The sequence below is a fragment of the Colobus angolensis genome, unplaced genomic scaffold, assembly GCF_000951035.1.
Source record: "Colobus angolensis palliatus isolate OR3802 unplaced genomic scaffold, Cang.pa_1.0 Scaffold58, whole genome shotgun sequence".
NCBI classification, from domain to species: domain Eukaryota; kingdom Metazoa; phylum Chordata; class Mammalia; order Primates; family Cercopithecidae; genus Colobus; species Colobus angolensis.
Window position 1 is genome coordinate 13,079,655 of NW_012119376.1, and position 26,954 is coordinate 13,106,608.

The 26,954-nt window shown below is 35.6% G+C and overlaps 1 protein-coding gene across 1 annotated transcript in view; it reads left to right on the plus strand.

Moving 5' to 3' along the window:
- The window catches only part of MOXD1 (monooxygenase, DBH-like 1), a 99,784-nt gene extending 75,583 nt beyond the window's left edge, over positions 1-24,201 (plus strand). Inside the window, 4 exon segments of the mRNA XM_011962183.1 lie at positions 673-732; positions 4,977-5,119; positions 22,303-22,471; positions 22,942-24,201. Of these exon segments, the coding sequence (XP_011817573.1) occupies positions 673-732; positions 4,977-5,119; positions 22,303-22,471; positions 22,942-23,106 (537 nt within the window). The 3' untranslated portion in view covers positions 23,107-24,201.
- The last annotated feature ends 2,753 nt before the right edge of the window (positions 24,202-26,954 follow it).

Genomic DNA, 26,954 nt, shown 5'->3' on the forward strand with positions numbered 1-26,954 from the left:
GTGTTGGCATTACAGGCATGAACCACCATGCCTGGCCCTGTAAATACTTTAATTGACAAATGCTCATCAGCTGTTTTTTTGTTTTTTTTTTTTTTTTGAGATGGAGTCTCACTCTGTCACCCAGGCTGAAGTGCAGTCATGTGATCTCGGCTCACTGCAACCTCCACCTCCTGGGTTCAAGCAATTCTCTGCCTCAGCCTCCTGAGGAGCTGGGATTATAGGTGCCCACCACCATGCCTGGCTAATTTTTGTATTTTTAGTAGAGATGGAGTTTCACCATCTTGGCCAGGCTGGTCTTGAACTCCTGACCTCATGATCCACCTGCCTTGGCCTCCCAAAGTGCTGGGATTACAGACGTGAGCCACTACGCTGGGGCCAAAAATAAGAACAATTTTTATCTTTAGGTTTTAGATGAGCAAGTTATGCCTGGGTTATACGTAGGTCATCCAGCTAGAATGTTGTGGAGTCTGACTGAAACACAGAGAGTATTATTTATTTGCTTGCTTGTTATATTAGCAAACCTAGAATTAAACAGATCAGAGGTCTTCTGCTGAATCAAATTACTTGGTGCATCCATTCATACAGGAAATATTAACTGTTGATGTACAAATGTGTTTGATAAATAAGCCAGCATAAAACTTCAATCTGAAAGCTTTTACCTTTATGTTTCAGGGAGATAACCTAATTACTGAATGTCGCTACAACACGAAAGATAGAGCTGAGATGACTTGGGTAAGAAAACTTTTATTATTATTAAAGTTCATTTATGGAGAGAAAGAAATAAACTTGATTTTAGAAGAAACAAGTAAAAACCATTTCCATTTGGAAAGAAAAGTTCTAAAAATCTTGATCATCAAGTATCATAAAAGTGACATCAGAGATGTTTTAGCATTTTCTAAGACTTCAAATTAACTAATGATATTATAGTATTAAATAATATTTGGAGTGTAATTTATTGACTCTTTCATTAAAAGCTATCCTTAGTCTTTTAATTTTTCTCATCTAATATTTTTAAAAGAACTGTGGTCATTAATTGACTGTATGCTTGTGTCTGGATCAGATAAATCCAGACCTCCAAAGGAAGAATGAATTTCATGACCTCGAGGCCTCTGACTCAAAGAGAAATCTGGTCCCAAGAGATTTATTGGGGGAATTCCACCAAGTGTTCAAGAAATAGATAATTCATGTCTTACTCAATCTCTTTCAGGAACACAAAAAGAGGGAACACCTCCCACCAAGTCATTAAATGTAGTTAACATAACCTTAAAACTAAAACTTCACAAGGATAGTATAGAAGGGGCCAGTAGTATGCACCTGTTGGAAATAACTTGGACAAGAGCTTGAAAAACGAAATCCTTTTTTATATACAAATCTAATGATAAGACCAACTTGAGTTTAGCTAAGGAATATAAAATGGATTTAAATGAGAAAATATATTAAAGTCTTCTACATGAAGATATGGAAGGAAAAAGACGTATAATCACCTCAACAGAGGTAGAGAAAGCAGTCATAAAATTTAAGTTTATTGTTGACAGGGGAGACATTTAGCAAGCCTGAAATAGAAGGGAATATCTTAACTAGGTAGAAGTTAGCTATGAAAAAGCTATAGCAAATATTAAATTAAATGAAATACCATAAGTGTTTTTGTCAAGTTAGGAAGAATATAAGAGTATTTGTCATCACTACTAGTATTCAACATTGTACTGGAAAAGAAACGAAAATGAGATATAAGGTTCAGAAAGGAAGAAGTGAAGAAGCAAAACACGTTATTCACAGATATTGTAGTTTTCTGCATCAAACCCTCCTCCAAATTGATACTATCTAAAATTAATTGCATTTCAGTGTATAAGAAATTATCTCAAGAAAATACAATTTAAAATAAAAATTAAACAGAAATAAAATCTAACACTAGATGTATTTGATCTCTGTAAAAAAAAGTATAAATCTTTATTGGGAAACATTAAAGAATTCCTAAGGACAGTAAGACATACTGTGTTCATGGATAGAAAGGCTCATAAAATAAAGAAAATACTTCTATTCAAATTGGCCTATAAATTTGATTTTATTCTAGTAAAAAAAAATTTGGAGAAATTTTACAATCTGAGATTTTGGTATCCTAGCTAAGAAATCTTTACTGGACCAAGGCTGCAAATATTTTCATCTATTTTTTATTTAGATAAACATTTTGCTGTTTTAGCTTTTACGTGGAGCAAGTTGATTCTAAAATTTATGCAGAAGAGCAAAATGTTAAAAAATAGGCAAGACAAAACTAAAAAGAACAAAATAGAAAACAACCTACTAGCTAAGAAGGCTTATTTTAAAACTGGTGATTAATACAGTATGCTTTGAGTCCCAAGTTAGAAGACTTGGAACAGAAGAGGCATCTCAGAAACAGACCTACAAATTCTGCAGATGGAAACTTAGTTTATGACAGACATAGCACTTAGATAAATGAAAAAGGATAAACTTTTTATTAAAGGATGATGCTGGCACTATTGGATATCCCTGACATAAATAACACTGAGTCTTAATTTTACAAAATGCATAACAATCAATGCCAGATGTATTAAATATTTAAATGTGAACAGTGAAAATTTAAAACCACTGGAAGAAAAAGTACCTGAACATGTCTTCATGACTTTGGAGTACTTAAGAATTTTTTAAGCAAAACATAAAAAGCACAAACTATGAATAAAAGATTAATGAATTTGACTACATCAAAGCTTTTGCTTACTAAAATAAAACACTATTAAGAAATTAAAAAGTTTTAAGCTGGGAAAAAATATTTGCAATACATAGATTAACAGGGCATTAGTATCCAGCTTATAAAACAAAGTCCACAAATCAGTAACAGAAGAGAAGAATACAATGAAATAGGATAAGACAAAAGCATTTCAAAGAAATAACAACCCATATAGGTAATATTAACATAGTAATCACCTTCGGTTGAAATGGGAAGAAGAGGGTTAGAAGCTGGACACACACAGGGTAGTCAAGATACTGGTGTTGGTTTTATTTTTTTCCCATGCCTTATGTATAATTTTTGTTGTTGAAATATTTTACTAAAGACATAATGAATAAGTTATTATTGTAGTGGGTATTTTGGTGCACTGTCTTGATACCCTCTTCAGGGCCAACACAACCAAACCTCAGCCACTGGGAATATCAGATGACAATATGATAGTTAACAGTAGTGTACCTCAATAGAAATTCCCCTTTGGTATTAGAGAATAACTCCTTAAAATTATACTCCCTGCAGTAGGAGAGCCAGCAGTCAATGATTAGTTGATAAGAGGCTGCAAAGGCCCAGGTTTCTTTCTACAATTTGGTACAACTCTGAACAGCCATCCTAACTTAAGGATATATTAAATACAGCATTTACTGAGGCATCAGATGCAACTTCATTTGCAGATCAGCATCTCCCTTTGCCTAATTCTGCCTTGCTCGTCAAGTGCAAAATGTCATGTTTGTGCAATTAGTAAAATCATTGTATATTAGCCCCTACATTAATTTAGAATATAAACAGTATTAAGTTTTTCACCTTTGTTTTTGAAAGTTGGATTTTGTTGGATGCAGAATTCTTGGTTGGCAGTTGCTTTTCCTTTGCAACACTTGTGAATATATAATTATAATATCTCTTTGTTAATTCCATCATTTATGATGAAATATCAGCTGTCAATTGTATTCTTGTTCACCTATATGTGATGTGTCATTTTTCTCTTGCTGCTTTCAAGATTTTCTCTTATCTTTGGTTTTCAGCAGTATGACTGTGATGTGTCTAGGTATGGCTCTTTTTGTATTTACCTTTGGCTTTTGTTGAGCATCTTGGGTCTGTAAGTTAATGTTTTACATTAAATTGGGGATTATTTCAGGCATTATTCCTTTGAATATTTTTTCTACCTTTTTGTCTTCTTCATCTCATTCCAGAAGTCCAATTACATGTATTTAACATAAATGAAAACATATGTATATGTTAGACATAAATGCTAGAACATTTAATATTGTCCCATAGATCTCTGAAGTATTTTCACTTTTCTTTAGTCTTTTATCTCTCTGTCATTTGAATAGGACAATTTCTATTGATTAATCTTCAAGTTCAGTGATATTTTCCTTGCTCATCTGAAACCTGCTGTTGAGCTCATCCTGTGAAGTTTTTATTTCGTTTTGGTACCTCTCATCTATAGAATTTCTATTTTTAAAAATGTTTTTCTTTCCTGATTTCATTCCTTCTCTGTTCACTCATTTTTAAGATAGTTGCCTTTAATTACTTGAGCATGTTTTTCTTTAACTCTTTGAACACTTTTTAAACCAGCTTTATTGAACATATTTTTATCTGTTTTCAAGTCATTGTCTGATAAATCCAGCATCTCAATCTTACAATCCATTTCTACTGACTTTTCTCCATTGAATATAGACAATAATTTCCTGTTTATTTTCCCGCTTAATAATTTTTGGTTGAAATTAGACATATTAGATAATATATTGTAGTAACTCTGGATTCTGTTCTTTTGAGGGTCTTTAATCTTTTTCCAAATTTTAATAGATAATTAACTACCTGGATTCAAAACATGAAATCTTTCTCCCCTGTGGTATGCAGCTGCTAATGTTTATACACATGAAGACAAGATTCTAGAAAATTCAATGAAAAATGTCCTGAAAAAATTCCTGATTGATTGGTATTATGCTAACCAAACATCCTTATGATTCTCTGAAATGTTCACTGTGTTGAAAAGTTTACATCCCATCAGCAGAATTTATTAGGTTATTTAAGAAAGGCAAATTTTAAAAGTGGAAATAATTCTATTAATTTTTAATTGTATCACTACCTTTTTAAAAAGCCAGTTTTTTTACTTTTCAGCTTTAAGGTTTATTAAATTTTAATACTGGAAGGAACTGTATGACATTGATGACTTGTGTGCTTTAAATGTCAAAGTTAGTAGACCACATACTTTGCTAAATAAACTCTCTGTTTTCAGGGAGGACTAAGCACCAGGAGTGAAATGTGTCTCTCATACCTTCTTTATTACCCAAGAATCAATCTTACTCGATGTGCAAGTATTCCAGACATTATGGAACAACTTCAGTTCATTGGTGTTAAGGAGATCTACAGACCAGTCACGTAAGTAGTAAATGTATTTCATGATAGGGTAATGTATTTCAGAGAAAGATGGGCTTTATTGTCATACTGGATCCATTACCACATTATAGAAATTTTTATGCACTCTTTGTTCTATTTGATTACTTTTAACTGGGGAGACCAAGTAACCTTTGTGATTACTATGTCCAGAGTCCCCAAGACCACCCCCAGGTTCTGTGATTTGCTAGGAGTACCTACAGGACTCAGCAAATAGTTGTATTCATGGAAAACATTTATTATGGTGAAAGCATACAAAGCAGAAAGAACAAAAGGAAAAGCTACGTGAAGCAAAGTCCAGAGGAAAGCAGGCGCAAGCTTCCAAGAGCCCTCTTCCCGTGGAGTCACAAAGAATGCACCAAATTCCACCATCATCAAATTGTAACAACATGTATGGAACGTTGTCTATTGGGGAAGCTTATCACAGATTCAGTGCCCAAAGATTTTGGGGGGAACTAGTCATACAGGTGCGCTCTGCCTACCACTTACTAAAATTCCATACTTCCAGATGGAAAGCGGTGTTCAGCATAAACTGCATTGTTGCACAGTCTAGGCACAATGAGTCGCTCTTATCATTAAAGAAAGTTTATGTCCATATAGGAAATTGTCTACTATTTAAGTTTCCAGGTACCTGCCAAGGGTTATCCTCTCAAGCAGGCCTTGCTATCGTGTTTGTGGAGCAGCAAGAGAGTGCATTTGTCTGGAGAAGAGTAAAGTGTGGTAAAGAATACGTGAGGACACATGAGAACAGGTGGGACCAGATTATTTAGGACTTTATGGGCAACATAAGGCTTTGGGGCTTTAAGGGAAGCAATTAAAGGATATAAATAAAGTCAATTTGGCTACTATGTTGAGAAAGGACTCTAAGAGGGCTAGACTGGAAGGAATATCAATCAGGAAACTATTGTGATTGTCTAGTTGAGGGATGAGGGTCACTTGTGCCAAGGTGGTGACACTGAGCTGATGAGACACGTTCCATTCTGGTTACCTTTTGAAAGGAGCACCCACAGGCTTGCTGATCAATGGCATCTCAGGGAGGCAGTGAAGGACAGGAGTGTGAATGGCGTTAGGGGAACAGGCCTGAGGATGATATTGAGAATTCTGTTTTGGATATATTAAGATTGATGTATCTATTCTTACTGATGTCAGTGAGAAGAATTAGAATGACTGGTGGAAATTTGGGGATGGCTGAATTTGTTTTAACATAAAGAAGAATTTTCTAGTGCTCACTGCTTTTCAAAATGAAAGGGACTGATGTAATTACATAATTAGAGAAAATATACACATAGAGGTTTTTTTTGGTTTTGTTTTTGTTTTTTTGAGACAGAGTTTCACTCTTGTCGCCCAGGCTGGAGTGCAGTGACGTGACCTCAGCTCACTGCAACCTCTACCTCCTGGGTTCAAGTGATTCTCCTGCCTCAGCCTTCTGAGTAGCTGGGATTACAGGTGCTTGTCACCATGCCCAGCTAATATTTTGTAGTTTTAGTAGAGACAGGGTTTCGCCATGTTGGGCAGGCTGGTCTCAAACTCCTGACCTCAGGTGATCCGCCCGCTTTGGCCTCCCAGAGTGCTGGGATTACAGGCCTGAGCCACTGTGCCTGGCCATACATAGAGTTTTGAGACATGTATTTAAGGAAAGAGTGAAAAAACATTCAGTGAGGATATGGTAAAATGCAGATGATGAAGGAGAATAGAAATATGATCAAGTTTTTGTGCCTACATATTACAGGATTATAAATTATGAACTGAGACTCACCCCTCTTTTTGAATTAAATTTATCATTCATAGATAGGTTTTACTGAATTTTTATGCAAACAACAAAATACCCACTGGAAGAAATGCTATTAGATATACAAATAACAAATGCTTATATAAATTGGTTTATAGTTTACTAAGTATTTTCATATACATGATTTTATTTAATTCATTTTTACACAATTCCAACAGGTAGAGCAAGACATGCAATCCCACTTTTATAGGGGAGGAAATAGAAACCAAGAGATTAAGAAATTTTCAACATTATGTAGTACAGAATAAAAGGGAGAGTGGGGTTTGTATCTAGTCTCTGATCTCTTTCTCTCCATACAACATGAACATATAGGCCAATGTATAAATATACATAAATATATAACAAATAAATAATTACATATGTAAACAAATTAAAACAACAAATATCCAAGCATCACATAAAATATCATTTTAAAAACACTAGGATATAATCTTGGTTTTCAAATATTGATGTTATATTGTTCCTTATTTAGCCTTGAGTAGTCTTTTTCCCATTTAGAATATATTTTACATATTGAATGGAAATTTTCTAATCGATGGTTAATTTGAGAGAATGTTAAAAACAAAAGGATATTAAAAGCTGTATGTTTGCAAGATGATTGAAATGTGTTCTATGGCCTCTTTTTTTTTTTTTTTTTTTTTTAAGTTTAAATGGTATGAAGCCTCTAAAAATGCTCAGCTCCTGTTTCCCAATGAGCTCTGCCAGTGTCCATAACTTTGGTCTCCCTCAGGAAATACTCAAGTTGGGTTTTCATCATTTGGAAAGACAGGAAGAATTGCTTTACAGAATAAGGCTAGTTTTGAGATGTCATTCACCAGTGCCAAGAAAAAAAAAAAGGACAAAACCCATTTAACTTCATGGTTAAATTTATTCCTCAAAATTATGAGCAAAAAAGAGCCTCTATTTAAAAATACATGTTTCGACTTTAGATTAGACATTCAAATCTAGTTCATCACCACAGTAACATAAGTGATAGTGAAGGCCAAACTAACAAGGTGCTGGCTCAAAAATCAGAATGAAAAATGGTTTAGGTGCTTTTTTTTCTGTTTTGCTTAAAAGAATATTACCAATTGGTATTCAGCATACAGTACTAAAAAGGAATATCATATAACATATGAACAAAAATCTTCTGTGCTTTTCATATAATGATTAATCAGGTTCCATAATTTATTTTAAACATTCTATAGCAATCCTAGGAAGGATTGATAGAAAACATGAGACAACTACGTCTTGTCTCCATTTTATTGTCTGTTCTCGGGGGTGCTATTTCTGTCTGCCTCCTACAGATCTGGCAAGTCTTAGGGAAAAACAAAAAACTCACAAAGATCAAATAACAAAATAGATAATGAATTTAGATAAATTGTGTATTCCCTGTCGTGCCATAAATCAAGACTGAATGTGCAGGTCTGGTGAGATATAAGTAATGGAAAGTTCCTGTGTTATTGGTTCTGTTCCTAAAAAAGCATCAATAGTTGTTTCTCTTCCTCTGTGCAGGAAAAATCACTTTATGTTTTTACTATTTAAAACTCACACATGCTTATTATAAAGAGTTCAGGTAATGCAAAACAAGTTGTTACAAAGAAGGCAAAAGCAACCACCTCAAATTCTATTCAAAATAAACATTGCTAACATGTTGATTGAATGTTATGGTAAACATCTTAATATGCGTATATTTATATAAAAAATTGATTAAATATTGTTACAAGATTATAATTTGTGCAGTATTTTTTAAAAACCATTGAATTTTAATTTTATTTTAACTTATAAGAAAGAAACTAAAGTAAAACTGAACATTTGCTGAAGTTCAAATAAATGTTGTTGGTGTTGTTTTAACCACAAGAAATAATATTTTATAAAGAGGATCACAAATGTTGGCAAAATACGTTTTGTCAAGTTGTTAGATTCACTATATGTTTCAATTTTAGGTCATGAAAGATGAAGATGTTTATACTTTCACATTTTTCCCACTTCTGCTTTCTATACCACCAAATATTTATTATTTATATTATAATTATTATATTGTCAAGATTTTTAATGTTTACACTTAATTATGAAACTGTAATTCCCAGAATATTTAACCTGACTTGTATGTATAAATCGATTCAATGATAACCCTAATTTTTATGATTTCTACATTAATAAGTTTTTAAATTTGAGACATTAGAATTTTATCTTCAAGTTGTTTAATCAGTAAGGGCTTCTGAGTGCCTTATGCCTCAAGTTCTTTCACATTTAGGAATTTCTACGCTTTTATTTGGACAGCAGTTTGGCTGGATATAATATTTTGGGTCATATTTCTTTCCCTTGGGAGATCTCTCTGGACCAGTGGAATAATTTTTACCTTTACCTGTAGGATTCATAAGTTAAATTGAATACACTTTAGTGTTGAGCATCTGAATTAAGTTTTCCTGGAACACGAAGTGTTCTTATTTATTTATTTATCTATTTATTCTAAAAACAAACAAACAAAAAACGGGATACATGTGCAGAATATGCAGTTTTGTTACATAGGAATACGGGTGCTATGGTGGTTTGCTGCACCTATTGACCTATCCTCTAAATTCCCTCCCCTCACCCCCCATCCCCCAACAGGCCCCGGTGTATGTTGTTCCTCTCTCTGTGTCCATGTGTTTTCATTGTTCAACTCCCACTTAAGAGTGAGACTATGTGGTGTTTGGTTTTCCGTTCCTTTGTCAGTTTGCTGAGGACATTGTCTTCCATCTTCATCCATGTCCCTTCAAAGGACATGATCTCATTCCTTTTTGTGGCAGCATAGTATTCCATAGTGTATATGTTCCACATTGTCTATGTCCAGTCTATTATTGATGGGCATTTCGGTTGGTTCCATGGCTTTGCTATTGTAAATAGTGTTGAAATAAACATAAAAGTGCATGTGTCTTTATAGTAGAATGATTTATATTCTTTTGGGTATATACCAAGAATGGGATGTTGCTGGGTCAAATGGTATTTCTGGTTCTAGATCCTTGAAGAATTGTCATACTGTCTTCCACAGTGGTGGAAATAATTTACATTCCCACCAACAGTGTAAAAGTGTTCCTATTTCTCCACAGACTCACCAGCATCTGTTGTTTCCTGACTTTTTAATAAATGCCATTCTGACTGGAATGAGATGGTATCTCATTGTGGTTTTGATTTGCGTTTCTCTGATGATTAGTGACGTTGAGTTTTTTTCATATTTTTTGGCCACATAAATGTCTTCTTTTGAGAAGTGTCTGTTCATACCCTTTGCTGACTTCTCAATGGAATTTTTTTTCTTGTAAATTTGTTTAAGTTTCCTGTAAGTTCTGGGTATTAGACCTTTGTTGGATGGGTAGATTGCAAAAATTTTCTCCTATTCTGTGGGTTGTCTCTTTGCTCTGATGATAGTTTCTTTTGCTGTGCAGAAGCTCTTTAGTTGAATTAGATCCCATTTGTCAATTTTGGCTTTTGTTGCAATTGCTTTTGGCATTTTTGTCATGAAGTCTTTGCCCATGTCTGTGTCCTGAATGGTATTGCCTAGGTTTTCTTCTAGGGTTTCTATGGTTTGCAGTTTTACACTTAAGTCTTTAAACCATCTTGAGTTAATTTTTGTATAAGATGTAAGGAAGGAGTTCAGTTTCAGTTTTCAGCATATGTCTAAGCAGCTTTCCCAGCACCATTTAGTGAATAGGAGATCCTTTCCCCATTGCTTGTTTTTGTCAAGTTTGTTAATGGTTTTAGATGTTTGGTGTTATTTCTGAGGTTTCTATTCTGCTCCATTGGTCTGTATATCTGTTTTTGCACCAGTACCATGCTGTTTTGGTTACTGTAGCCTTGTAGTATAGTTTGAAGTCAGGTAATGTGATGCCTCCAGCTTTGTTCTTTTTGCTTAGGATTGTCTTAGCTATAGAGGGTCCTCTTTGATTCCATAGACATTTAAAATAGTTGCTGCTAATTCTGTGAAGAGTGTCAGTGGTAGTTTGATGGAAATAGCATTGAATCTATAAATTATGTTGGGCAGTATGATGATTTTCTTGATACTGACTCTTCCTATCCATGAAAATGGAGTGATTTTCCATTTATTTTTGTCCTCTTTTATTTCCTTGAGCAGTGGTTTGTAGTTCTCCTTAAAGAGGTCCTTCACATCCCTTGTTAGCTGTATTCCTAGGTATTTTATTCTCTTTGTAGCAATTGTGAATGGAATTTCATTCATGATTTGGCTCTCTGCTTGTCTATTGTTGTTGTAAAGGAATACTTGTGATTTTTGCACATTGATTTTGTATCCTGAGACTTTGCTGAAGTTGCTTATCAGTTTAAGATGTCTTGGGGCTGACATGATGGGGTTTTGTAAATATGAAATTATGTCATCTGCAAACAGAGATAATTTGACTTCTTCCCTTCCTATTCAAATATCCTTTGTTCCTTTCTATTGTCTGATTGCCCTGGCCAAAATATCCAATACTCTGTTGAATAGGAGTGATGAGAGAGGGCATGCTTGTCTTGTACGAGTTTTCAAAGGGAGTACTTCCAGCTTTTGCCCATTCAATATGGTATTGGCTGTGGCATTGACATAAATAGCTCTTATTATTTTGAGATATTTCCATCAATACCTTGTTTACTGAGAGTTTTCAACATGAAGGGATGTTGAATTTTATCAAAGACCTTTTGTGCATCTATTGAGATGTGGTTTTTGACTTTGATTCTGTTTATGTGATGGATTATGTTTATTGATTTGCATGGGTTTAACCTGCTTTGTATCCCAGGGATGAAGCTGACTTGACTGTGGTGGATAAGCTTTTTGATGTGCTGCTGGGATTGATTTGCCAGTATTTTATTGAGGATTTTCACATTGATATTCATAAGGAATATTGTCCTGAAGTTTTCTTTTTTGTTGCATCTCTTCCCAGTTTTGGTATCAAGAAGGTGCTGGCTTCATAAAATGAGTTAGGGAGGAGTCCCTCTTTTTCAATTGTTTGGAATAGTTTCAGAAGGAATGGTAACAGTTCCTCTCTGTATTTCTGGTAGAATTCAGCTGTGAATCCATCTGGTCATGGGATTTTTTTGGTTAGTAGGCTATCAGTTACTGCCTCAATTTCAGAACTTGTTATTGGTCTATTCAGGGATTCAACTTCTTCCTGGTTTAGTCTTGGGAACGTGTGTGTGTCCAGGAACTTACCCATTTATTCTAGATGTTCTAGTTTTTTTGCATAGAGGTGTTTATATTCTCTGATGGTAGTTTGTATTTCTGTGGGGTCAGTGGTGACATCCTCTTCGTCATTTTTTATTGTGTCTATTTGATTCTTCTCTCTTTTCTTCTTTATTATCTAGCTAGCGGTGTATCTATTTTGTTATTTTTTTTTCCCAAAAAACCACTTCCTGGATTCATTGATTTTTTTGGAGAGTTTTTCTTGTCTCTATCTCCACCAGTTCTTTTCTGATTTTAGTTATTTCTTGTCTTCTGCTAGCTTTTGGATTAGTTTTCTCTTGCCTTTCTATCTCTTTTAACTGTGATGTTAAGGTGTTGATTTGAGATCTTTCTAGCTTTCTGATGTGGACATTTAGTGCTATAAATTTCCCACAGCTAAAGCAGTGTCCCAGAAATTCTGGTATGTTGTCTCTTTGTTCTCATTGGTTTCAAAGAACTTCTTGATTTCTGTCTTAATTTCATTATTTACCCAGGAGTCATTCAGGACCAGGTTGTTCGATTTCCATTAATTGTATGGTTTTGAATGAGTTTCTTAATCCTGAGTTCTAATTTGATTGCACTATGATCTGAGAGACTGTTTAATGATTTCAGTTATTTTGCATTTGCTGAAAAGTGTTTTACTTCCAATTATGTGGTCGATTTTAGAATAAGTGCCATGTGGCACTGAGAAGGATGTATATTCTGTTGATTTCAGGTAGACAGTTCAGTAGACATCTACTAGATCCACTTGACCCGGTGCCGATTTCAAGTCCTGAATATCCTTGTTAATTTTCTGTCTTGTTGTTCTGTCTAATACTGACAGTGGGATGTTAAAGTCTCCCATTATTGTTGTGTGGGAGTCTAAGTCTCTTTGTAGGTCTGTAAGAACTTGTTTTATGAATCTGTGTGCTCCTGTGTTGCGTGCATATATATTTAGAATAGTTAACGCTTCTTGTTGAATTGTTCCCCTTACCATTATGTAATGCCCTTCTTTGTCTTTTTTGATCTTTGTTGGTCTAAAGTCTATTTTGTCAGCGACTAGGATTGCAACCTCTGCTTTTTTTTTTCCTTCAATTTGCTTGGTAAATTTTCTTCCATCCCTTTATTTTGAGCCTATGTGTGTCTTTGCATGTGAGATACATCTCCTGAATACAGCATGCTAATAAAGGGTCTTGACTCTATCCAGTTTGCCAATCAGTGTCTTTTAACTGGGGCCTTTAGCCCATTTTCATTTAAGGTTAGTATTGTTATGTGTGAATTCAATCCTGTCATCATGCTGCCATTTGGTGATTCCACACACTAGTTGATGCAGTTTCTTCATAGTGTCATTGGTCTTTACAATTTGGTATGTTTTCGCTGCAGCTGGTACCAGTTTTTCCTTTCCATATTTAGTGCTTCTTTCAGGAGCTTTTCCAGGGCAGGCCTGGTGATGTCAAAATCCCTCAGCATTTGTTTATCTAAAAAAGATTTTATTTCTCCTTCACTTATGAAGCTTAGTTTGGCTGGATATGAAATTCTTGGTTGAAAATTCTTTTCTTTAAGAATGTTGAATATTGGCCCCCAATCTCTTCTGGCTTTAAAGTTTCTGCTGAGAGGTCCAGTGTTAGTCAGATGGACTTCCCTTTGTAGGTGACCTGGCCTTTCTCTCTGGCTGCCCTTAACACTTTGTCCTCCATTTTGACCTTGGAGAATCTGATGATTATGTGTCTTGGGGTTGATCTTCTCGTGGAGTATCTTAATGGTGTTCTCTGTATTTCCTGATTTGCATGTTGACCTGTCTTTTAGGTTGGGGAAGTTCTCCTGAATAATATCCCGAAGCATGTTTTCCAGCTTGTTTCCATTTTCCCCATCTCCTTCTGGAACTCCAATGAGTCATAGGTTAGGTCTTTTTATGAAGTCCTATATTTCTTGGATGCTTTGTTCATTCCTTTTCATTCTTTTTTCTCTAGTCTTGTCTGCATGCCTTATTTCAGCAAGGTGGTCTTCAAACTCTGATATCTTTTCTTCTGCTTGGTTGATTTGGCTGTTGATACTTGTGTATGCTTCACGAAATTCTTGTGCTGTGTTTTTCAGCTTCATCAGGTCATTTATGTTTCTCTCTAAACTGATTATTCTTGTTAGCAGTTCCTCAGCCTTTTATTAAGGTTCTTAGCTTCTTTGCATTGGGTTAGAACATACTCCTTTAGTTCAGCATAGTTTGTATTACCCATCTTCTGAAGCCTACTTCTGTCAATTCATCCATCTGATCCTCCATCCATTTCTGCGCCCTTGATGGAGAGATGTTGCAATCATTTAGAGGAGAAGAGGCACTCTGGCCTTTTGAATTTTCAGCATTTTTTCATTGAATCTTTCTCATCTTCATGAGTTTGTCTAGTTTTGGTCTTCGAGGTTGCTGACCCTTGGATGGGATTTTTGTGGGTGCTTTTTTTGTTGTCGTTGATGCTGCTGTTGTTGCTTCCTGCTTGTTTTTCTTTCAACAGTCAGGTCCCTCTTCTATAGGGCTGCTGCAGTTTGCTGGGGGTTCACTTCAGGCCCTATTCATCTGATTTACTCCCACACCTGGAGATGTCATTCAAGGAGGCTAGAGAACAGCAAAGATGAGTGCCTGCTCCTTCTTCTGGGACCTCTGACCTTAAGGAGCACCAACCTGATGCCAGTAGGATTACCCCTATACAGGGTGTCTGACAACCCCTGTTGGAGGTTCTCACCCATTTGGGTGGCACAGGGAACAGGACTCATTTAACAAAGCACTTTGTCCCTGGGTGGAGGGGGTGTGCCTTGCTGGGAGAAAACCCACTCATCTGGGCTGCCCGGATTCCTCAGAACTACCAGGAGGAAAGGCTAAGTCTGCTGGTCCACAGGGACTGCGGCCACCCCTCCTGCTAGGGGCTCAGGGCTAGGGAGATCCAGCTTCTGTCCCTGAGCCTCCAGTTGGAGTCATTGGAGTTCCTCCAGGGAAGCCCCACTCAGTGAGGAAGGATGGGTCAGGGTCAAGCCTGAAGAGGCATTCTGGCGGAAGACTGCCACAGAGTGTGTGGGGCTCTGGGTGACAAGTCTTGTGACCAAGCCATCCAGCCTCTCTGGCTCCAGCAGGGGAAAAGTACAGCCTGGAGCTATAGAGATGGATGTCACCCTTCCTCCACCCAGAGAGCTTAGTATGTTAGGCAGTTGCGAGTCCCAGCACTGGCTGCTGCTCCTCTCCCAAGGAGCTCAAACAGCTTAGACAGCAGGCAACTGTGGTGCTGGTCGACCCTGCCCTCGGGAGTTCGGTTGGCTTAAGCAGATTCCAGCTGAGAGACTGTTGGCTAAGTTTATGTTTACTCTATAGACTCTCAAAATGTTCTTAAAATGATTTGTTTTTCGTTCTTACCAGTAATGTGTAAGAACTCCTGATACTCAATATTCTTGGCAGTATTTTGTATTTTCAGTATTTTACATTTTATCCATTTTAATGTGTATTGGTGGTATTTTCTTATGGCTTTATTTTCCATTTTCCTTGTGACTAATGATATTGAGCATCTTTCACATGTTTATTGGTTATTGTAAAGCAGGTTCACTGTGCAGGTTGTCTGAGTACAGTAAGAAAGATCGTACTTATATACAACAAGTTACATTAAATGCATTTATTGCTTACGCATAGTCCGCGAAAACAACAGAATCCTAGAATTTATTGTAAGCCAGTTCTCCAAGGCTCAGAAAATCTGCCTGGAATAGATGGAACCTCTACTGTACATGTCCCAGTTGCATTGCAGCTTGAAAAGCAGCCCATTCTTGGTTTTATATCCCGGGGCAATGTGAGATTCAAGGCTAAAGCACTGAAGTAATTCAATTAACAATTGAAACACTCTGTTTCCAGGGAAGTCTCTTCGTCACCTTGGGGTGTGATAACAAAATAGCTTAGACTGGATAATTTATAAATTGACGGAGTAATTTATAAACTGGGTAATTTATAAACTACAGAAATTCTTGCTTATTGTTGTGGAGATGGGGAAGTCCAAAATCAAGGCACCAGCAGTTTCAGTGTCTTCTGAGGGCTTGCTCTCCACTCCAAGATGGCATCTTCTTGCTGTGTTCTCACAGGTAGAAGGTACAATTGGAAGGTTCCCTCAAGCCTCTTTTGTAAGGGTACTAATTCCATTCATGAGCATGGAACCCTCTTGACCTGATCACCCCCTCAAGGCCCCACCTCTTAATACACTGCAGTGGAGATGAGATTTCAACATGAGTTTTGGAGGGACATGAACATTCAAACCCTATTGGGGGTACTGGAACAGAACCTGGGCTATTCCAGTCAGTCCCTTCCTATTTCAAGATTTTGCATGTCCAGCACATTGTATAGTTATTCTTGAAAACTACAGGCAAAAATGAGAATGGATTGGATTGGTCCAGGGCCACCCAGAGAATTGTCCTAAAGTTTTATATATATTTACACACACATATATATGTGTATATATGTATATATATGTGTATATATGCGTGTGTGTATAAAAGTGTGTGTGTGTGTATACAGTCAGCTCTCTGCTTTCTCAGATGCAGAACATGGATTCTGCATCCATGGATTAAACCAACTTCAGATAAAACAAAATTTGAAAAAATTCCATCTGCATTGAACATGTACAGAATATTTTTATTGTCATCATTCCTTAACAATACAGCATAATAACCACCTACATAGCATTTACATTGTGTTAGGTATTATAAGTAACCCGGAGATAATTTAAAATAGATAGGAGCATGTACATAGGTTATATGTAACTACTACACCATTTTATATAATGTCTTGAATATCACAGATTTTGCTATCCTCGGTCCCCCATGGATACCAAGGGACAACTGTGTATGTCTTCTTAATTATTAGAATTTTTGTTCATTGTTAATTTAGTTACTTGTTTTATTATTGAGTTGTAAGAGTTCTTTATACTTTGGATGTAAGTTCTCTGTTGGATGCATGTTTACAGACCATTTCTCCCAGTCTGTGGTTTGACTTTCATTTTATAGCTGTATTTATTGCAGTTTGTTTCATCATTTTTTGGTTTGTTTTGTGCTTTTCATATCCTGCTTAAAAAATCTTTGCCTACTCAAGGGAAGACTTTCTCTTGTTATTCCCCCTGAAAAGTTCACAGTTTTAGCTTTTACATTTAGATGGATCCATTTTGAACACATTTTTGTGTGTAGTGTGAGGTAAATCCAACGTTCATTGCTTTTCATATAGATATCAAGTTGTGCAAGAAGCATTTGATGAAAGAAAGCTACCTTTTTACTATTGAATTACTTTGGAATATTAGCTGGAAAATCATTTGTCCATAAACTGGTTCTTTCTGCATTTTCTATTCTGTTTCATTGCTCTATGTGTTTAGTCTTACTCTAAAACCAAATTTAATTATTATAGTTTTATAGGAAGTCTTAAATGTAGGTCTCCAAAACTTTGTCATTTTTTCCCAAAATTATTTTGATAGCCTAGGTTTATTCCATTTTCATACACATATTTAAATCAACTTGTCAATTTCATTTTTAAAAAAGGACCTGCTGGTATTTGATTGGGATTATACTGAATTTCTAGAGAATTTGAGAGAATTGATATCTTAACAATATTGAGTCTTCTAATCTATGAACATGGTATGCCTCTTCACTTATTTACTGTTCTTTCATTTCTCTAAGCACTTTTTTGTGGTTTTTAATATAGAAGTTTTGCACATATTTTGTTAATGTGTTTTTTTTTTTAAGTTTTAGTTATCCTTGTCTGCTAATTCTTTAATCTCTGTCATTTCAAGATCTTGGAGTATTGACTGATTTTTTCTTCTGGTTTAGATTCACATTTACATAATTGTTGATGTGTTTAATAATTTTTGACTAGACATAGACAACAGGGCAGTATGCATGTTGTGTTAATTAGTACTAGGTTGTTTTTATTTCTTTAAAGAGCCTTGTTAGTGTGAGTCTAGAATAGATGTTTACTCCGTGTAGTCAACAGAGACATTCCACTCTGGCTAGTTTGAGCTCAAATGTCTGCTAACTCTATACAGGCTCTGGGAATTGTTTAGGTTACAATCTTCTAGTTGTTCATTGCCCAGTCTTGTGGATTTTACCCTAAATATAGTTGACTTATTGCTTAGTTACTGATTCAGAGGATCCTTATACAGATTTTTCCCCTGCAATAGTCTACCTTGAATACATAAGCTTCTTCAGACTCCCTTAACTCTGGTTTTCATCTCCTTAACTTATTGAGATTGTCATTTTCTGTTTCAAAATCGCCTTTCCTGCATTCTGTTCCAGAGAATGCTTCTAGGCAGAAAGCTGGGATGAACATAATATTCAAACACCTTATTTGTTTCCTTCCTTTGGGGGATCATAGTTCTATGCTATTTTCCAATGTCCAAACCAGCTGTTTCATATGGTTTGTTGAATTCTGAGTTTTTTACAGGAAGTTAGTGTCAGTTACTTCAACATGGCCAAAAGTGGAAGTCTGTTATTGAATTTTTGTTCCTTTTGCTTTTTTTTCATCACATGTTTACTTGCTTGATGGATGGAGAGTCTGATATAGTTCATTTAGCTATAAGTACATGGACACTGTTTCTTGGTTAGACCTTCCATCTCTCTTCCTTCCTCCTCCTTCTCTACCCTAAGAAAGACACTAGCAATAAAACTTTTAAAACAGGATGCCAGAGAGGCTCAGATAAGAAATGTAACTACAGATTATGTTTCTCCATCTGCTTTTCAGTTTATGTAGAACAGGGGGACCAAGTGTAAAAATCATTAAACTTTTAAAATTTCCATTGATCAGTTTGAATTTATAAGAATAAATAGCTTTATGTTTCACTTAAAAATTTAAAAAATTACTCTACCATGGTGTATTGCAGTAAACTTTGCTATCATCTTAGAAAAACATGTTTCAGAGTTTAGATGGAATTTACAAAGGAAAATTACCCATCAATGTTAAAGCATAATAGTAACAGTGCTTTTTATCGACTACAGTAATATATATATATAATACCATTCATTTACATGTATGTATGGATAGACATTTACACACTGACAAGATATGCAGAAATGTAACTGTTTTTATTTCTGTAACATTCCCAATTATTTCTAACTAATCCCCAAATCCAGTAAAAACAGAAATACTTGCTACTTTAAGGTTACCTGTTTCCGGTTTAAAGCTTAGTCTTTTTGAAAAAAAAGTATTCAGGATAAATATTCGCTTTTTCTGTCTACTCTTTTCTCTAGAAGATAATTTGGAATGTGTAGGATAGGCTAAAAAGATTAGAGATGACAAATAGGATGTTTATTAGTATAAAGTTATTATAGAACACGGGCCTAAACCAAGTTAGTAGGAGTGGAAAGGAGATGATAAATATGAGACAAAGATGCCATCTCAGAAAGGTTGATGACCACATCCCCAGATCACCCAGCCTCTGTCACTGTGTCTCCAACATACAAGCCATTGGGTTTGGCCTTTCTACAGATCTGTTCTAAAATCTGGCAAATAGGGTTACACCTCTTGTGTCACTTTATGTTGGGCAATCTCAGTAATAGGCAATTTGCTAAATTATTATAGCAACAAAGCTTTTTAAGATTTCATCTGTGTATCATGGTCACACTATTCACGCTAACCAGCGAAGCGCCAGAGGCTTTAGGCCGCCTAAGCACCATAGTAAAGACTGTAGTGCCACCGTGTGGTGTTTCAGATGGTTACAGACTGATGATTTTCCGCTAGCATCTCTCTGGTTATAAAATTGATTTTCTCTTTTTCAAATTAGGCATTTTATCTTTTTGAAAAGTAAATTTTATTTTTAATAATTGACAAAATAAAATGATCAATAGCTCTAGCTTTTAGAGCGTTTAAAAGGACATTGTATGCGAATATAATAACTTCTTTCAAGTCAGGCTTTTGCTTTATACTAATTCTGGATTGTATCTCTCTAAAATTGTCACAATATGTTTAATTTTCAAATGCTGTAGATTTCAGGTCGTTGCTAGGTATGTTTATGTAATGTGATGCTGGTTGTTCTTACTTTATGGGGCTTCACTTTAAGGTCTTTGTATAAAATAATGCATTTAAAAACTCAACAAAGATATATATTCATTCTAATTAAAGGAAGTTACGAAAAATGTAAAGATCTGCATATATTACCTATTTTCCTCATTGTCTCACTTATTAGATATGGAAGAAACATTTAAAATTTAGACTTAAAAATTATCTTTGTAACTCCAAAAAATTAATAAAGAATGTTTAATTTACTTAAGAAGATGATACTCAATGTGCCTGAGTGGGTTATGTATGTCAGAGAGAGATAGAGACAGAGAGAAATGACATAAATAAACTTAAAAATTGTGAAGATTAATGTATGTTTTTCAGCTGGGATTATTTGGTAATTATAGAAATTACTGGAACATCTTGGGATGTTATGGGTGCCAAATACTTCCTAGTCACCATGATAATTTCCTGCAAGGTACATGGATTAATGTAAAATTTTGTGATACACCAACACTTACACTTTTCTGTTTTTCAGGAATCAATAATATTATATTTAATGAAAGACAACACCTGAAAAGTATCTTTTCAAGCAAGTCACGTCTTTCACTTTTTCACTTCACTTTTTCTGTCTGCTCATGTCATTGTTGTGATTTCTTTCTCCTTTCTTGGATATTCAGCATGTGATTTTTTGAGTGGCAGGTGAAGGCAGTGTGTAATTCTATACACAGTATTTTTTTTCCTCAGTACTTACTTTTAAAAATTTCAACTTTTATTTTAGGTTCAAGAGATGCATGTTCAGGTTTGTTACAGTGGTATACTGTGTGAAACTGAGGTTTGGGGTATGAGTGATTTCATCACCCAGGTAGTGAGCCTAGCATCCAACAGGTAGTTTTTAAATTCTTGTCTCCCTCTCTCCCTCTCTCTCTAGTAGTTCCCAGTGTCTGTTTTCCCCATCTTTATGTCTATGTGTACTCAATGATTAGATCCCACTTCTATGTGAGAACGAGTGGTTTTTGGTTTTCTGTTCCTGTGTAATTCACTTACGATGGTGGCCTCCAGATGCATCCATGCTGCTGCAAAGGACATGACTTCTCTCTTTTATTGTGGCTACATAGTATTCCATGGTGTATATATACCACATTTTCTTTATCCAGTCCACCTTTGATGGACACCTTGGTTGATTCCATGTCTTTGCTATTCTGAATAGTGCTATGATGAACATATGAATGAATGCATGTGGTCTTTTTGGTAGAACTATTTATTTTCCTTTGGATATATAGCTAGTAATAGGATTGCTGGGTCGAATGGTAGTTCTGTTCTAAGTTCTTTGAGAAATCTACAAACTGCTTCCACAGTTGACTGAACTAATTTATATCCCCACCAACAATGTATAGGCATTGTCTTTTCTCTGCAACCTTGCCACTATCAATTTTTTTTTTTTGCGTTTTCATAATATCCCTTCTGACTGGTGAGATGGTATCTCACCCTGGCTTTTATTTGCATTTTTCTGATGATTATTAGTGATGTGGAGCATTTTTTCATGTTTTTGGCCTTATGTATGTTTTCTTTTGAGAAATGAGTAAAATTTTTGAAACATTGATTACATCACATTTTTTGTTGTATTTATCTTCTCACTTAGCTAAACCAAAACAGACCAACCAGCAGGGGTCAGGCTTTTATAGTGTATGGATTTGAACTTTCCATCTCTCTCAGTGTCTTTTAGGAACCTGCAGATTTCTTGATTACACCATTAGCATTGTACTCTTCAGAAATGAATACTTACCAGTTAATTTGTTAACTAGAACCAGAGCAAATTAGTGTAGAATTGTGAGGCTCTGTAGAAGCTTTCTGAGACAAAATTATTTGTTTAAACTTTGACTGGGCATGGTGGCTCACACCTATAATCCCAGCACTTTGAGTGATGGAGATGGGAGGGTTGTTTGCTCCCAGGAGTTCCAGACCAACCTGGGCAACATAACCAGACCCCATCTCTATTTAAAAATATAAAATTAAAAAAAAATTATTGCCAATCTGCTACTAAAAAAAAAATCATTCTTTAAAAAGATTTTGTTTGGTACATTTCTTCTAGTTATCGCTGATGAGCTCATTAACATTTTGCATTAGGTTATCTATGTGTATGAAAATGAGTAAGTGCGAGATCTATTTTAGGATGTTGAAAAGTAAAGGAAACATGTAATGCATTTGTTCTGAATATGACTAATTGTGTCTTTTAAATTCAGGACCTGGCCTTTCATTATCAAAAGCCCCAAGCAATATAAAAACCTTTCTTTCATGGATGCTATGAATAAGTTTAAATGGACTAAAAAGGAAGGTCTCTCCTTCAACAAGCTGGTCCTCAGCCTGCCAGTGAACGTGAGATGTTCCAAGACAGACAATGCCGAGTGGTCGGTAAGCTCTTTTTAACCTCTGACAACCCAGATGACACATTTTATCTGAATCTATTACAGGAAAACCCAAGGAGAAGACAAATATCCATAAATCCAGGAGTCCAGTTGCCTTTTAATGTCTGATAATTTTTATTCAGTGATTACTTGGGTTGACTGAAAACTCCTCATTCTACCCCCTTTCAAGAGATAAATTAGTTCTAAAACTAAGGTTGGGATAGAGCAGGAACAGGCTGGAATGAGTGCTGCAAAAAGCAATAGAGCCTGCTTTGTATTCTTTTCCAAAGGAGTGCCTGGTCCTCTTTTCTGTTTCCTCCTAAATCCTAGGTTTCTGACTCCCCCAGTGTGTGACTCCTTTGGTAACCCCTCGTGCCTCCTTTATCCCCTGCAGAAGTGTGGGCAGCTGAGCGTGCTTGGTCACTGCCCTGCTTTAAATCAGATGTTCATTTGCATTCTTTGTGCTTCCGTTTTCAGATTCAAGGAATGACAGCATTACCTCCAGATATAGAAAGACCCTATAAAGCAGAGCCTTTGGTGTGTGGCACGTCTTCTTCCTCTTCCCTGCACAGAGATTTCTCCGTCAACTTGCTTGTGTGCCTTCTGCTACTCAGCTGCACGCTGAGCACCAAGCGCTTGTGATCAAAATTCTGCTGAACTTGACAATATTTTATATGATCTGAACCTGTCATTTGAAGTGCAGGTTAAAGACTGTGTTCACTTTGGGCATGAAGAGTGTGGAGACTTTTCTTCCCCCTTTTCTCTCCTTCCTTTTTCCTTTCCATGTTACACGAGAGACATCAATCAGGTTCTCTTCTCTTTCTTAGAAATATCTGATGTTATATATACATGGTCAATAAAATAAAACTGGCCTGACTTAAGATAACCATTTTAAAAAAATTGGGCCATCATGTAGGAATATTCTTTATTTCCTACTACATTCTGTTTTATTTAAATACTTATTGTTGCTATTTCACTTTTTGACTTGACTTTTGTATTTCTTTAAAAAATTCCTTCCTTTTAAAAAATATAAAAGGGACTACTGTTCATTCCAGTTTTCTTCTTCTTTCTTGTTCTTCTAGTATGACTTTTCAAGTGTAACACCGTTCTTCCTGTCTTTAACATTGTCCAGTTCTGGTCATTTCTGTGAACTACCACTGGGCCCCTTACCTCAGTGCTTTTTGTTGATGCCCACTCTGGTTCCCTTGTTTATCTGAGTCTGTTGGTACCCCAAATGACCCCACACCCATCTTAAAGTACTTTTTTGCACCTTCCCTGTTTAGTACTGGCCAGATGAGTTTTTCCTAGTGCTCTGTCACTATCTGAAAAGAAAGAGGCCATGGGAAACACAGAAATGGTATGCATTAATAACTGATTGTAGGCTGAAGAGAAAAAATGTAGCTGACTGCAAACCCAGTGCTGTGAGGGGACTTGTATGAGGTTCCAGGTCAAAGACAGACTGTGTGAGCCAGTCCAGAAGGGTGTAAGTTCTCTGAATGATTCCTTGCTGACTGTTGGGTGACACACGTACCACATACTGGCTCCATTTAAGTCATGGTTCTATAGTAGATTTATTTTTATATTAGTTAATAAATGACTTAAAATTGTCAGCAATTGAAAATCTTGTCACTCTTTTGGTTTTCTTTATATAACTCAGTCAAATCTTTTTTCATGTCCTGTCCTCATCTCTTAAGCTAAATCTGTTTGGATCATATTAATAAACTAAATGAAATTACATTTTTGTGTGTATTTTATACACGCCTTAAGAAATATAAGTGATTCAGTCCTAGTATTGACAGTAAAAGTCAATTAAGAATGTTGCAGCTTCCATTCCATTTTGAAGCCCTTTTTGCCCCACAATGTCTTCAACACAAACCATATTGCCTGTTAAATAAATATGTTTCAGAGTATTTCCTTCTTGATTCTTAGAACTTGTACATTTGATGAAATATTTTTAATATTTATGAGGCATATTTTTGAATTTACTTTATTTCTTTTTGTTTCATTTTATAAGTGCTATTTCACATTCTATGATTTTCCATTCAAATATTTATATGAGAAACATAATTCCAAATGCTCCCTATTTGAAATTTTATGTTGATTTTTACTTCAGAATTTCTGAATTTGACGTATCAAAGTCAAATGATTTCCTCTTGAGATTCCGTAATATTATATTTGTTATTACCAAGAACAAATATTCTGTAATATTACATTTATTCTTGGTAAGGAAGGTGAACATACCAGCTAGAAGAGGGTAAATAGCTTTGGAATCTTACATTTATGGAGCCAGGCCAGGGAATCTGTTCCACTGATGTTACTAAGAACAAAGTTGACATTATTCTTCTGGAAATTCTCATGAACACATGTGATTTCAAGGAATAGGCTCTGTTTCAAATTAGGATAGGTTGTCTGTTGTAAGTTCTATAGAATCCTGATTATATTCTAAGTTGTTTGATCTTATGTTGAGCACACCTTCCTGAACAGCCAGGCTTTTTATTACACCTTTTTCAGAGAGGCTTTTAATTGCTTTTCTGGATTAAATAGCATCTTCTGACGCCTAGGCTGTCAGGTACAAGTCCCAGAGACTTCGGGGAGAATGGGGTCTCCATGTACGATGGTCCCTGGTTGGATCCTTAGGTTCAGAGAGTGTAGAGAAGACATATCTGGTGAAACCAGTACTCATCAATGCCATGTGAAATTGAAGGTATCCTGGGTGATTTTTTTTTTTTTTTTTTTTTTCTGAAGGGGGCTCAGGCAGAATCAAAGGAGTCCTAGCGTGATAAGAGTGATGTAGTCAATAGAGGTAGACATACTAATAGCTTTGGACTTTGTCCTAATGGCTCCAGAGGCCAATGATGGTTGGCAAACAAAAGGACATTTGGAAGCAGTATGTAATGGCTATGTGTAATTCGCTCAGCTAAACTCACTATTGGGTATAAAACTCATTTCAATTTTTAATATAAGTATTGCTGATTTAACAGCTTTGAAATTAAAACTTTTTTATATCCCTAAGTATTTTCTTACATTTAGGTCATAATAAGTGGAATTACAGAAATAATCATTGCATATTTCAAGAATTTTGAAGAAATATTGCCAGATTAACTTATTCTCAAATGGTTTGGAAAAATTATCTATCTATCTATCTATCTATCTATCTATCTATCTATCTATCTATCTATCTATCTATCTGGCATTTGTCTATTTATCTACAGAGAGAGACATGTGAAATGATAATAATGGGTGAGTCTGGTTGGAGAACATAAGATTTCTTTGTACTAGTGTCACAGTTTTTTAAGTTTGAAATTATTTCAGAATAAAAAGCTAGAAACGCAAAACACATCATGAAGGATCCAGCTACAGCACAGTGATCCAGGTAGGTTTTCTTCCCTATGCAGTATTCCTACATTTTGAGGTGGTAAAGAGAGAAACTGGATGGTGCTTACTCCTCAGATGCCCCTGAGAGAGGGCAGAGATGACTGCAAGTTTGTCAGTTCTGACTAAAGATAGGTTGTGCTTCCAGTTTGGAGAAAAGGAAGGAAGGAAGGAAGGAAGGAAGGAAGGAAGGAAGGAAGGAAGGAAGGAAGGAAGGAAGGAAAAAGAAGGAAAGAAAGAATTTCTTGAAAGAGAGAGAAAAGGAAGGAAGGAAGGAAAGAAAGAAAAAAAGAAAGAAAGAAAGAAAAGAAAGAAAGGAAAGAAAGAAAGAAAAGAAGGAAAGAAAAGAGAGAGAAAAGGAAGGAAGGAAGGAAAGAAAGAAAAAGAAAGAAAGAAAGAAAGACCAAAAAACAGAGGGCTTGAGGGACCCAGGGAATGAGGAAAAATCCCAAAAACTAAAAAAAAAAAAAAAAAAAGAAAAGAAAAGGAAGAGGTGTTGCAGGCTGGAAATCATTTAAAATTAAATAATATATTTATTTGTCTCTCCCCTTGATTATAAACCTAATGTGTAATAATGCCCATTGCTAAAAAAAATTTAGACAAGTATGATGATTTTTTAAATAATAAAATCTGTTAATCCTATTGCCCAGAGAATAAATAAAACCTGTTAATAAATAATATCTGTTAATTCTATTCCCCACTTCTAACCTTTATGTGCATATGCTTCTAGTACATGTCCGTGAAGGTGTGTATCTGTGTGTATTCATATATAGATGGAGATATAGATGTTAGGTAACACAGTTTCTGAAACAAATTCCAAAATATCAATGCTTTAGCACAATGAAGTTTATTTTGTATTCAATTAATTGCTCAATGTGTGTGATTCATTTGGTCACTGGCTTTCCTTCTTGTGGTGATTCCGGGACCCAGGATCCTGTGGCCTTATCATTCCTAAGGCCTCAGGGTCATCTGCATTCAGCCTGCTAATAGAGAAGGACCTGATCTGGAAAGGGCAAAAATCAATTCCACTTTCACCATGATGGTTAAAATAGGTCACATGGTCTCACTGAAATGCAAGAGGGGCTAAGAATGTCATCTCTCTTTGGGTACCTGGAGAA